Genomic DNA, 12,719 nt, shown 5'->3' on the forward strand with positions numbered 1-12,719 from the left:
CATATACCGATACGATCAATCTAGTCAGTATTCAATGTGCGTGTCTTAACAAGAATTACGAGGGTCATGGGTAATGGAGTGGATGGCGTTAGAGAAGGACCACTACCTACAATCGCATGCATGTGTGTCGCAGGTGTGTCAGAAAGCGCTCACGCTAACTATGTAGGACTTAGTAAAAGTAGCGTATAGCTCACTTAATCACACTGATTTTGACTTTAATTGGAATTTACTTTGCTGCCGTCCAATGCTCCTTTTATAATTACGTAAGTACCTACATTTTACGTGTCTACACTTCGTTCTTGAAGAGTAGGTATATGGGATCGCATAACTTGTTTTGCCTACCGTAACTGTTACGGCTGGCAACAAAATTCCGCTAAATGTGTTGTTTGCATTATGACAGGTATTAGGTAGATTAATTCTTCTCTATCTCTCAGCCTATACCATGAAGTTACTAGGTACATAAAAAAAACGTTTTTGTGACAGCCCTACGCGGGGATGATAAATGGCCCGCGAAAACGCGGCGTTTCCGACCGTTATTAAATACACGAGGAACTTTGTGAGGCTTTGGCTGAGCTTCGGCCGCGCCCACTGTCAATTATTTTATCACGCTAAGATAAATTTGATATATGGATACTTACATCCCAAAGTAATTACTTATATATATACCTACCTATCTACATACCTAATTTACTAGTTATAGCCCTTCGCTGCCAGACGGTAAGATTGTATCTACACTTATGTATAGGTAGGTACATAGAATAATGCAAGGTGGTAGTTTTAAGACTTTTAAGTTTTTTTTCGAATGTAACAGTTTCTCGTTATCACATGTCGCCTTATGAATGCCATGTCATTAACACACGTCCAATTGAGCTCGGAGCACACAATCCCCGGCCCACTTGTCCGTTATTGCGGAGTTGAAAACCCCCACTTGCGCTGAATGACCATTGTTGCTAAATTACACACGAGTTTCTAAACTTCATAAGTTGTTCCGTGATTGTGAATCTGGGGTAAACTCGTACACTCAGTTTGTAGTTTAGGTATGAGTAGGTGCATGAGGAGGAATTTCTACTATTCTACAGATAAGGTGATAGTTAAATAAAAGTGTCGTCCAGTGTCGGTGTTTGACGATGACCTAAAATTTATTTATAAAAAAATCTCTTTCCATAGATTGCTGAGCCTAGACGTGTCTTCTCTCGAAGACGTATACTGGCTAGAAGACAGCACCGCGCGCCATGTGCTCGACCCCAAGGACTTCAGCGCTTGGTCGGCGGCGCGACAGAGCCTGCCCACCGGCAAGGACCAGTTGCAGACCCTCAAGTCAGACCTATGGAGCGCGGTCGTTAAGAACAGTAAACATCAGGATGCTTGGACTTGGGGTAAGTACATGCCAGCATAAAATCATTCAACAGCTACTTGCTAAGTAGTTAGAAGACAGCACCACGCGCCATGTGCTGGACCCCAAGGAATTCGGCGTCTGGTCTGGTCTTCTCATTACGTTTCACGTACTTAACTACGTCCCAAACAAAACGGTCAAACATGTGACCTTGAGTATTAACTTCTTATTACTTTCAATTGTCTTTTGTTCTGGGCTATAACCGCGAAAAGCGAAGTTCCAAAATTTCGAGCAACTATCTCTGTCTCTCTAATTATATACGCCTTGATTGGAGTGAAAGAGAACGATGCCCGAAATTTCCGAAATTCGGTGTACCTACGCGGTAGGCCCTCTGAATTCTGTAACCAGATATATCTGATAAGTGCCTGAACTAAAAGACACGTGTATTTCAGGCGGTATGCTGGTGGTATCCGTGTCGGTGTGCGGGCTGGTCACGCTGGCCGCCATGACGCAGCCTTCGCTGGCGCCTGAGGCCAAGCATTCCTTGCTGCAGTACGTCACCGGGAAATACTTGCACCCGCCTAGCTGTAAGGTAATTATCTGCCTAGGCACTTGCCCGTAAGGGCCGTCTGAAGACGAGAAAATTCATAATCTTGTCTTTTGGATTCAGGTGGAGTGGGGCTGGGAGGAGCCTCATCCTGTCGGAGATACGATGTGCTTCACAGTCCAGTGCTACCAGCGCAATGGACAACCCTACCCAGTCTGTGATACTGACGAGCTGGCGGTCACCATCTCGCTCGGGACCAGAAAGGTAGAAAGACAGTGTTTTAGGTAGAAATGGTCTGGAAGACAACTCATATAGTGTTCCAGTGGGAACACACAGTCCGGTGCGCTTGGAAAAGCGCACCGGACTGTGTATGAAGGGAACCAGTGTGTATCAATCCCCTTCATTGTGTTTAAGGAACCAGTGTGTAAGGAATATTGGAAGAATACTTGTGAACGTAGAATTCACAGCTATAATGTATGTAATAAAGAGTATTTGTCTTAAAGTCAACAATACAAAATTTTATTTTTATGATAGATGAATTGAATTACAAGGAATTGCGTTGAAAAGAAATATATATGGCTATATAATATAGCTCTGACTAAAAGATATAACACCATTTTCAGATGACAGCAGTCATCGAGTTGGGATCTGGCGACCCCACTCAAGCACACACAGCGCGTGTTAAATTTACCGTCCGGACCGCCGGTGTCTACATCATCGCTGTCACCATCGGTGAGACTCTTCTATCAGTACAACATAGATGAAATTAGTCGTCTAGTTGGGGCCCGGAGACCAGCGACAAAACGCGCGTGAAATTCGTCGACCAATCATCATCTGAGGCATTACAGCCGCGCGGGTGGGCCTTAGCCTGGTCAAGCAAGTCTCTCCAGTCCGATTTGTTTGTGGCCTTCCTTCTCCAACTTTTCCTCCAACTCCTAAGGTCCTGATGTCCTGGTATATGCCGTGCAACCAATCTGAGCTCGGGCTTGCCTTTAAATACCTCTGCGGCCCTCCGGTCGTGGCCTTCTAGAAGGCGCTCGGGTACTCTTCGATCAAGGTGGCGGATATTGGTAAAATTTTCTTGTATTTTTAATTCGGCAGGCGGCGTCAATATCAGTGGCAGCCCGTACCGGCGCTGGTTCACGGCGGGGCGCGTCGAAGCGCGAAGATCGCGTGTGGCGCGCGCCGGCGCCGCGCTCGTGTGGTGCGCCGGCCACGCGCGCGCGCTGCACGTGCACCCGCGCGACCAGTTCGACAACCCCACGCACCCGCAGCCGGCGGTGAGTGTACAAAGTGTACTAAAACTCAACACACGCTGACTTATGATTTGACTTCTTTATTTTGGAGTAATCGTGACTAAAAATTCGTCTAGGAATTTTATTTGGATAAAGATGTGGTCTTGTGAACAGCAGAAGAAAGAGAAAGTTAAGTAGGAGTTTTAAATCGTAAATTTAAACAAATCATTGATATGTAGGTATCGGAGGCCTATGAGAGCTTGTCTGATTGATTGTGGAATTTCTTAATACCACGTGTATTGTTGATATTCAAGACGACAACGGTTAAAGTTGGTTTTGTTTGCAGGAAGGCTTCTCAATCCAGATCAGCCCGCTGGGCGGCGCGGTGGACGAGCAGCTCTCCTCGTCGGCCGCCTTCCAGTACGACGCGGTCAACCAGCGCGTCTCCATGACTCTGTGCTTCCCGCAGGTAATATGACGTCATTGTCGTCATTGTAGTAAATATCAGCAAGGTGGATTGGAAAGTTTAAAACCAATGCCATGCTAAACTACGTAAGACTTACTAAGCCATCTGGACCCCGTTGGTCAAAAGCTTGTAACTTATAACACATGCGAATGTCACTTTTTGACAGCTTTTGTTAGAAAGGGACTTTTCTTACAAGCTTTTGAGAATCGAGCCCCTGGACTTTTGGACTCCCTTAGCAGGTTACATAAATTCGTTACTTTAAAAACGAACGGCCACAGAGTTGTCACAGATTATCGTTATCTTATAATACGCGTCCCTACCCGTTAGGATTAATTACCTAGTATGATTTCTGAAATAATAAAGCCTTACCTATTTCCGAATTTGATTGCCGAGTTTGATTTTGAAGAACAGCGCATACTAATTTCTACATTATTTTGTTTTCAAAGGCGGGACTGTACAGAGCTGGCATCTATTATGAATCTGTATTGCTGCACAATGGTGAATTCGACTGCATCGTCCTAACTGGTAAGCAACTTAGTAGTTCCTGAGTTTCCGCTTGCTTATAGTATCTAATACGACTTTTCCACACGGTTTTCCTCTTCTTAGCAGTTTTCTGGTTGTCCCTTAAAAAACCCGGTTCCTTTTAGTTAGTCCGTGAATTAGCCACACAAAACTGCCTGTTATTCTTATCTGACTTATTAATTATGATTATAATTAGTTTGGTTTGGGACCACGATGTTGCACATATAAGTTCCAAACGTTCTAAAAATTTCATTGGTACCTACGAGCCGGAATTCTTACCTACAACCTACGGTTTGAAAGCCGCACACTCGCACATGGTTAGTTGCTGAATGATTTTCTGTGTTATGATTGTAGCATCGGACACCGCAACACTCCAACGCAACATGTCATCGAAACGCCACATGTGGTGCTACGCGTGCCGCGCGCCGCCGCCGGCCAAGCCCCGCCGCGTGCTGTGCTGCCTCAGCCGCAAGCAGCTCGTCGTCAAGGACTACATCCTCGGCTTCATCCCGCGCCGCTCCACAGCCTTCCGCCTGTGCCCCTCAACCAAGGTTGGTGACATGTGGTATAATGTCGGGCAAACCTCCGCCTGTGCCCCTCAACCAAGGTTGGTGACATGTGGTATAATGTCGGGCAAACCTCCGCCTGTGCCCCTCAACCAAGGTTGGTAACATGTGGTATAATGTCGGGCAAACCTCCGCCTGTGCCCCTCTACCAAGGTGATTATGATTACTTATATATACCAGGGCCCTGTTTCTTAAAAACTTGTAACTTGTAATACAAGCGGATGTCACTTTTTGACAGCTTTTGTTAGAAAGGGACTCCACTTGTATTACAAGTTACAAGCTTTTGAGAAACGGGCCCCTGAACAGATGGGCCGGCCTACTGTCAGAATCTGTCTTTGACGGCTGAAGGTTATTATGTATCGGGCCTTACACAAGTGAAATTCTGAGTATGTTCTCCCCTCATTGTTAATTGTCTTTAAATTGTTTCCAGTTAATTCTGAAACCAAGTGAAGACAGTGCGGAAGAAGGCGCGTTCGCATTAGACGACGGAGTGCAGCCGCGAGTGGAACTAGTGTCGGCGCAGCGCGACCTCATCGCTGCCACTTTCGCGCAGCTGCTCGTCGCCAACTGCGGCGGCGAGGACACCTTTAAGGTGAGAAAGAGAGACAATAATCCTTGGATGATGTAGTACAGCCTCATGTGGAACTAGTGTCAGCTCAGCTTAGATACTCGTCTTCCACCTTCAAGGTGAGTAGTCTGTGGCACAAGTGAGTACAGGCCATTAAGAAAGTTCAATTCTAGGTCGGTACCAGGCTCATGGAAAACTTTTTAACGCGACATATTAAATTCACAAGATGAAACATAAAATATTGAACGAGACGAATGAAAAATATTAGCATTTTGGAATTAAGTATTTTCTAGTAGGTAGGTATTCGTTATAAAAAGAATAGAATATACTTAATCATTTATTGCATATCACAAACCAGTTATAAAGTCATCATATAGCTAGATTGTATGGCCTTGTAACTATGCTCGTAAGCCTACTATCGATGACTAAATATCTACCTACTAATTGCGTTGGTTTTTGTTGGCAGAACAAGCAGGACTTCTTCTACAGCGAGGTCCGCAAGGCGCACTCGCGGCACCCGCACGACAAGCTGGCTATCCGAGTCTTACGCGCCGACCTCGTTGCCACGAGTCTTAAGGCTACCCGACACTTCACGGTCGCCGACTGGTGCAAGAACTTCGACGTCACCTTCCAAGGGGAACAAGGTAAGCTCACAACATATGTCCATTTTTAAACCACCAGAACAAACAGAATTTCTTCTAAAGCGAGGTCCGCATGGTGCACCCGCACGACAAGCTGGCCAACCGAGTGTTGAGAGCATATCCGCGCGTCACTTCACCGTCGCCGACTGGTGCCAAAACCTTCGACGTCACCTTCCACGGGAAACAAGGTCATTTTTACCCGACTACGGCAACGCAAAAGGAGGGTTATGATTTTGACCGGTATGTATGTGGGTATGTATGTATGTATGTATGTATGTATGTTCATCTGTTCCCTCATAACTTCTAAAGTACTTATTATATTTTAACAAACAATGTGTCATTCGAATCGTCTTAATCGTCCGCTGGTTATAGGCTATATGGCGTCACAAAAAAATGAACAATGCGCCCTCTAGAGGTCATAAAGTCACGAACCAAAAAACTAAAATTAAGTAATGATGATGTGTTATACATCATTGGAAAGAGCTCAATTAGCACATTTCAAATATATAAATATTGTTAGCTTTTGCACCCGGCTTTGCTTGCATGCGCCAGATAAAACATTAATTTATCAGTTAGGTGATTCGAACTATGAATCTACAAGCGCTCTGGATTCTATCCGCGTGTTACGCCACTACGGCGATACAAGAAGGTTTTATTTATTTATTTATTTATTTATTTATTTATGTTATGGAGATCCAACAGCTATCTATACACAGTATGCCACATTAATAAGAGATGGAAAGCCAATTACAGGCAAAATTTAATTAATTATTATTTGTATCTCCGTTTTAAAACTCTCGGGTCTTTCGAGCCCGGTCATTTATAAGGCGTGCGTGGGGATATGGATCCAACACGTAGAGGCCGTTTGGAGAGATTTGATGTCATGTAGAACGCCTGCTGGAACCCATTCACGGGTACATCAATAAATACCCGTGAACCGGTTTCAGCAGGCATTGGAAGCTATTGTAAAGAATATGGTCAGAATACTGGTCTATGGTTTAAGTTTGGGTGGAAAAAAGACTGGGCTATTGCAAAGAAGTCCGGACACCTGCCATAACATTGCTTACACAAGTTATCGAGACAGGTGGTGACTCGCCACTCGTTAGATGGGCACCTGATGCGCCATCGTAAAGACGGCCAGGTGCAACACCGGCGTGAGCGGCTCAGGGGTGTCGAGAGGTGGTGCTGCGCTTTCTCCGAAGTTACTCGCGGCGTTATGCCCTTTAACACTTCCACCCCTGGAGCATATAGCTCTAGCGACTCCTCTCTGGACGGCCAATGAAGGCGAGCCAGAGCTGAGAGTCCTGCGGGTCCCCTTGGGGTCCACTCCGACCGACGAAGACACGCCGGAGACGGAGACCCTGACCGACTCTCGGGAGCACTCGGGTCCGTGGGGTCGTTACTCCCCAACAGCTCGCCACAAGCTGCCCTGCGGGCTAATTATTATTATTATTATTTAATTTTTGCAAAAGAAATTTGTTTGGCTGCCATACATGGTGTTTTTTTAATGTCCTGCAACATTTTATAACGTGAATAGGTATAGAAGTCCTGATCAGCCAAAATGTACGAGTATGCAACGGTAAATTTTTTTACAAGATACGTACGCGTTCCAAAGCCGGGCGCCTTCGGCGCCCTCATACTAAAAGTGTCGGGCGGAGCCCGACGTACGCGTTCCAAAGCCGGGCGCCCTCATACTAAAAGAGTCGGGCGGAGCCCGACGTACGCGTTCCAAAGCCGGGCGCCCTCATACTAAAAGAGTCGGGCGGAGCCCGACGTACGCGTTCCAAAGCCGGGCGCCCTCATACTAAAAGTGTCGGGCGTAGCCCGACGTACGCGTTCCAAAGCCGGGCGCCTTCGGCGCCCTCATACTAAAAGAGTCGGGCGGAGCCCGACGTACGCGTTCCAAAGCCGGGCGCCTTCGGCGCCCTCATACTAAAAGTGTCGGGCGTAGCCCGACGTACGCGTTCCAAAGCCGGGCGCCTTCGGCGCCCTCATACTAAAAGAGTCGGGCGGAGCCCGACGTACGCGTTCCAAAGCCGGGTGCCTTCGGCGCCCTCATACTAAAAGTGTCGGGCGTAGCCCGACGTACGCGTTCCAAAGCCGGGCGCCTTCGGCGCCCTCATACTAAAAGAGTCGGGCGGAGCCCGACGTACGCGTTCCAAAGCCGGGCGCCTTCGGCGCCCTCATACTAAAAGTGTCGGGCGTAGCCCGACGTACGCGTTCCAAAGCCGGGCGCCTTCGGCGCCCTCATACTAAAAGAGTCGGGCGGAGCCCGACGTACGCGTTCCAAAGCCGGGCGCCTTCGGCCCCCCCATACTAAAAGAGTCGGGCGGAGCCCGACGTACGTGTTCCAAAGCCTAAAAGTGTCGGGTGTAGCCCGACGTACACGTTCCAAAGCCGGGCGCCCTCATACTAAAAGAGTCGGGCGGAGCCCGACGTACGCGTTCCAAAGCCGGGCGCCTTCGGCGCCCTCATACTAAAAGAGTCGGGCGGAGCCCGACGTACGCGTTCCAAAGCCGGGCGCCTTCGGCGCCCTCATACTAAAGGTGTCGGGCGTAGCCCGATGTACGCGTTCCAAAGCCGGGCGCCTCATACTAAAAGAGTCGGGCGTAGCCCGACATACGCGTTGCAAAGCCGGGCGCCTTCGGCGCCCTCATACTAAAAGAGTCGGGCGTAGCCCGACGTACGCGTTCCAAAGCCGAGCGCCTTCGGCGCCCTCATACTAAAAGTGTCGGGCGTAGCCCGACGTACGCGTTCCAAAGCCGGGCGCCTTCGGCGCCCTCATACTAAAAGAGTGGGGCGTAGCCCGACGTACGCGTTCCAAAGCCGGGCGCCTTTGGCGCCCTCATACTAAAAGTGTCGAGCGTAACCCGACGTACGCGTTCCAAAGCCGGGCGCCTTCGGCGCCCTCATACTAAAAGAGTCGGGCGTAGCCCGACGTACGCGTTCCAAATCCGGGCGCCTTCGGCGCCGTCATACTAAAAGAGTCGGGGGTAGCCCGACGTACGCGTTCCAAAACCGGGCGCCTTCGGCGCCCTCATAGGCACTAAAGCGCGTAGCCCGATATAGGCGGCGCTCTGCGTGCATTTCTGTACTGAGGACGCCCTCACAAAAGTAATATAAAGTGACTTCATAAAGTTAGTAACGAAATCATGACCCCAAAATTAATTAAATAAAAAATAAGTTCAAAAACTAAAACCCGACTACTGCAAATCGCGCTCTAAAAAGTATGAAACAAGATAGAATTCTTATCAAAAATTAATTAATTAGAGGATAGCCGTGGTCGTATGCCACATTACTTTTAAGTTAATAATCGTGGCATACGACCACGGCGATCCTCTGAATCTCTGTAAATATATAAAAATCAGTAAATTATATTACGTTGTATTTTTATATCAAAAAAACGGTAACATTTATAATATTTCCTGCTTGATAATTTTTGATAAGAATTCTATCTTGTTTCATACTTTTTAGAGCGCGATTTGCAGTAGTCGGGTTTTAGTTTTTGAACTTATTTTTTGCTATATCACATCACATCAGTTCTATAGAACAATAAAAAACAAATATTCTTTTTGAAATTTGAATATTTTAATATTACGAGTATTGTATACCTAATTTGTGTTTTATTTAGTGTCATTGTTCAATAGAACGGCTGTTATCTAGATGGGAATCACTTTAAATTTTGTTGTCTGATTTTATTACCATATTTTTGACAAAAATGGTCACAATAGTTAAACCGGAAATTGACGTATCAGCGCTAATGCAAACTAACTACATATATATTATGTTTTTTTGGTGCATTTGTTAGGAGTGGACTGGGGCGGAGTGAGGCGGGAGTGGTTCTCGCTGCTGTGCGGTACGCTGTTCGACGCCCGCTTCGGCCTGTTCGCGCCCTTCCACGACTCACCCACCGGCCTCGTGCATCCCAACCCCGAACGGCCAAAGCACCTCAAGGTACTTATTGTATTTGTCAGTAGTGAACTAGGGATTACAGTGGAAATTGTTCTCACTGTTGTGCGGTATGCTGTTCGATGCCCGTTTGGTCTGTTCCTTCCATTATTTGCCCGCCGGCTGAACTATATTCACGACTGACCCAATATGAAGGTACTTTACTTCAAGGCGTTTGTTTGAAACGCTAACATATTTACTCTGTTGGAGCTAAGTGAACCTATCTATTTCGACGCCTGTTACAAGCTGTAACCAATAAGACATAAGTATTTACTTGTCTGATATAAACATTTTCGTAAGCAATAATAGACCGGGAGATAGTGACACATTTTACTGGGTCATTTGTACCAGTATGGCGGTTCGTCAGGGGTCTAAGCATGTAATGAAGGAAAGAAAAATGATGGTCATAGCGCTGGTACCGGCGGCCCAATCGCGTGGGCGTTAGTCGAACGTGTCGGATAAAATACGAGTGTCGAACGATTTGTTCCACAAAAATCCTCGTATTTTCCGATAGTCCATAAAAAAGAAGTAGGCGGTAGCGTAATGCCATACTTCTCCGGTGTGACTTACAGCCCGCCATACTGAGGCGAACACATTAATTTAAAAAAAACAATTCAACCATTTGTGCCAAGCTAATTTTTGCACAGGTGATCATCGTCGAGCAGCCATTCATGGACATCACCATGCCATACTTACTCTTCGGACGGTTCCAAATGGCCGCCATACCGCCGCAAGGGAGTTAATTTTTTAGGGTTCCGTACCCAAAGGGTAAAACGGGACCCTATTACTAAGACTTCGCTGTCCGTCCGTCCGTCCGTCCGTCCGTCCGTCCGTCCGTCCGTCCGTCCGTCCGTCCGTCCGTCCGTCCGTCTGTCCGTCCGTCCGTCTGTCACCAGGCTGTATCTCACGAACCGTGATAGCTAGACAGTTGAAATTTTCACAGATTATGTATTTCTGTTGCCGCTATAACAACAAATACTAAAAACAGAATAAAATAAAGATTTAAATGGGGCTCCTATACAACAAACGTGATTTTTGACCAAAGTTAAGCAACGTCGGGCGGGGTCAGTACTTGGATGGGTGACCGTTTTTTTTTGCTTTTTTTGTTTTTTTTTTTGCATTGTGGTGCGGAATCTTTCGTGCGCGAGTCCGACTCGCACTTGCCCGGTTTTTTTTTTGCTAAACGATTTGTACCAGTATTGCATTAAAATTTTTGGAAAGTATTTGATAAAATGTGACCGTTATTATAATTGCCATACTTATAGTAGGGGGAAAAAGTGCTGCCATACTTGAAAAACTTATTTAATCGACACGTTTCAAAAATACGACTATGTATACGTAAAATATTTTTTACAGCATGGCATCATCATATTCTGTTTGTTTGGATACAATTATACCTAAAAAAAATTATTTCAGATTATAACTAAGGGGCGGACGACTGTGAGACTTAAGCCAAGACTTAAAACAAAAAACAATTTTTTGACGATTTGTACCAGTGTGGCATTTGGATTTTTGGAAATTATATGATGCAATGTGACCATTATTATATTTGCCATACTTCTAATAGGGGGAAAAAGGGGCACCATACTTGAAATAAAATAAAAAAATTGTACACATTTGCCACCTCCTACAGGTATGGCATTATGAGATTTCCATTTATGATCACACAGAAAGTATTGAAAAAAAATTACAAGATGGTACAAATCGTTTAGCAATAAAAAAAAAAATAACTCCTTTGCGGCGGCCATTTGGAACCATCCGAAAAGTATGGCATGGTGATGTCCATGAATGGCTGCTCGACGATGATCACCTGTGCAAAAATTAGCTTGGCACAAATGATTGAATTGTTTTTTTTTTAATTAATGTGTTCGCCTCAGTATGGCGGGCTGTAAGTCACACCGGAGAAGTATGGCATTACGCTGCCGTCTACTTCTTTTTTATGGACTATCGAATAATACGAGGATTTTTGTGGAACAAATCGTTCGACTAACGCCCACGCGATTGGGCCGCCGGTACCAGCGCTATGACCATCATTTTTATTTACTTCATTACGTACTTAGACCCCTGACGAACCGCCATACTGGTACAAATGACCCAGTAAAATGTGTCACTATCTCCCGGTCTATAAGCAAATAAAAACTTCTGTGTTTAGTTAGCATCCAAATGATCACCATTTCCTTATGATAGAACCTAATGCAGGATAGGTTTAAAAGATTTTTTTGGTTATGTAGGTAGGTCATACTGAAGAACTCTTTTACTATGTGGCCTACCCTGACATAACAAAAGCACAGTATGTATTTATCAGATATGATTATCGTTATTTCAGCTGAAGCACTTCGAGCTGGCGGGCAAGCTGGTGGGCAAGTGCCTGTACGAGAGCGCGCTGGGCGGCAGCTACCGGCAGCTCGTGCGCGCGCGCCTCTCGCGCTCCTTCCTCGCGCAGATCATCGGCCTGCGAGTGCACTACAAGGTGATCTAATGTGTACCAGTACTTGGGTCAAGCCATTTTCTTTATACACGGTGTAACATGAGTAAACCGAATAATTTTAACAGCGTATTCCTGATCATATTTAGAGACAAAAATGTCCTATAAACTTTTTTGAAATTCGCCTAGTTTCAGAGATATTATTAATTTAAAAAAAACAAGTTTTTATTGTTACATAGTGTAAAAGGCCTTTTTGAAGGTAAGGTTGCTGCTATGGGACGTAGTCTAAATATCCTTATTGATAGATGTCAAAAAGTGACAAGTAACACTTTGCAAAAAGTAGGTTCTACGAAAAAAAAACGTAAAAATCAATTTTAAGTGACAGGTTTAGCAATAAAATTTATTTTTTATGTACAAATACATTCAAAAAATTGAAATAACAAAACAAAAAAAAAATTTTTTTTTGGT

General features: G+C 45.5%; 1 protein-coding gene across 1 annotated transcript in view; it reads left to right on the forward strand.

Moving 5' to 3' along the window:
* LOC134666119 (apoptosis-resistant E3 ubiquitin protein ligase 1) overlaps positions 1 to 12,719 on the forward strand; it is a 68,264-nt gene that overhangs the window by 45,905 nt on the left and 9,640 nt on the right. The window contains exons 3-14 of the mRNA XM_063523275.1: positions 1,168 to 1,376; positions 1,786 to 1,925; positions 2,004 to 2,144; positions 2,504 to 2,612; positions 2,982 to 3,160; positions 3,462 to 3,584; positions 4,028 to 4,106; positions 4,458 to 4,654; positions 5,100 to 5,261; positions 5,704 to 5,881; positions 9,687 to 9,832; positions 12,153 to 12,296. Of these exons, the coding sequence (XP_063379345.1) occupies positions 1,168 to 1,376; positions 1,786 to 1,925; positions 2,004 to 2,144; positions 2,504 to 2,612; positions 2,982 to 3,160; positions 3,462 to 3,584; positions 4,028 to 4,106; positions 4,458 to 4,654; positions 5,100 to 5,261; positions 5,704 to 5,881; positions 9,687 to 9,832; positions 12,153 to 12,296 (1,807 nt within the window). The remainder of the gene's footprint in view (positions 1 to 1,167; positions 1,377 to 1,785; positions 1,926 to 2,003; positions 2,145 to 2,503; positions 2,613 to 2,981; positions 3,161 to 3,461; positions 3,585 to 4,027; positions 4,107 to 4,457; positions 4,655 to 5,099; positions 5,262 to 5,703; positions 5,882 to 9,686; positions 9,833 to 12,152; positions 12,297 to 12,719) is intronic.

This window comes from Cydia fagiglandana, chromosome 1 (genome assembly GCF_963556715.1).
Source record: "Cydia fagiglandana chromosome 1, ilCydFagi1.1, whole genome shotgun sequence".
In the NCBI taxonomy this organism is placed as follows: Eukaryota; Metazoa; Arthropoda; class Insecta; order Lepidoptera; family Tortricidae; genus Cydia; species Cydia fagiglandana.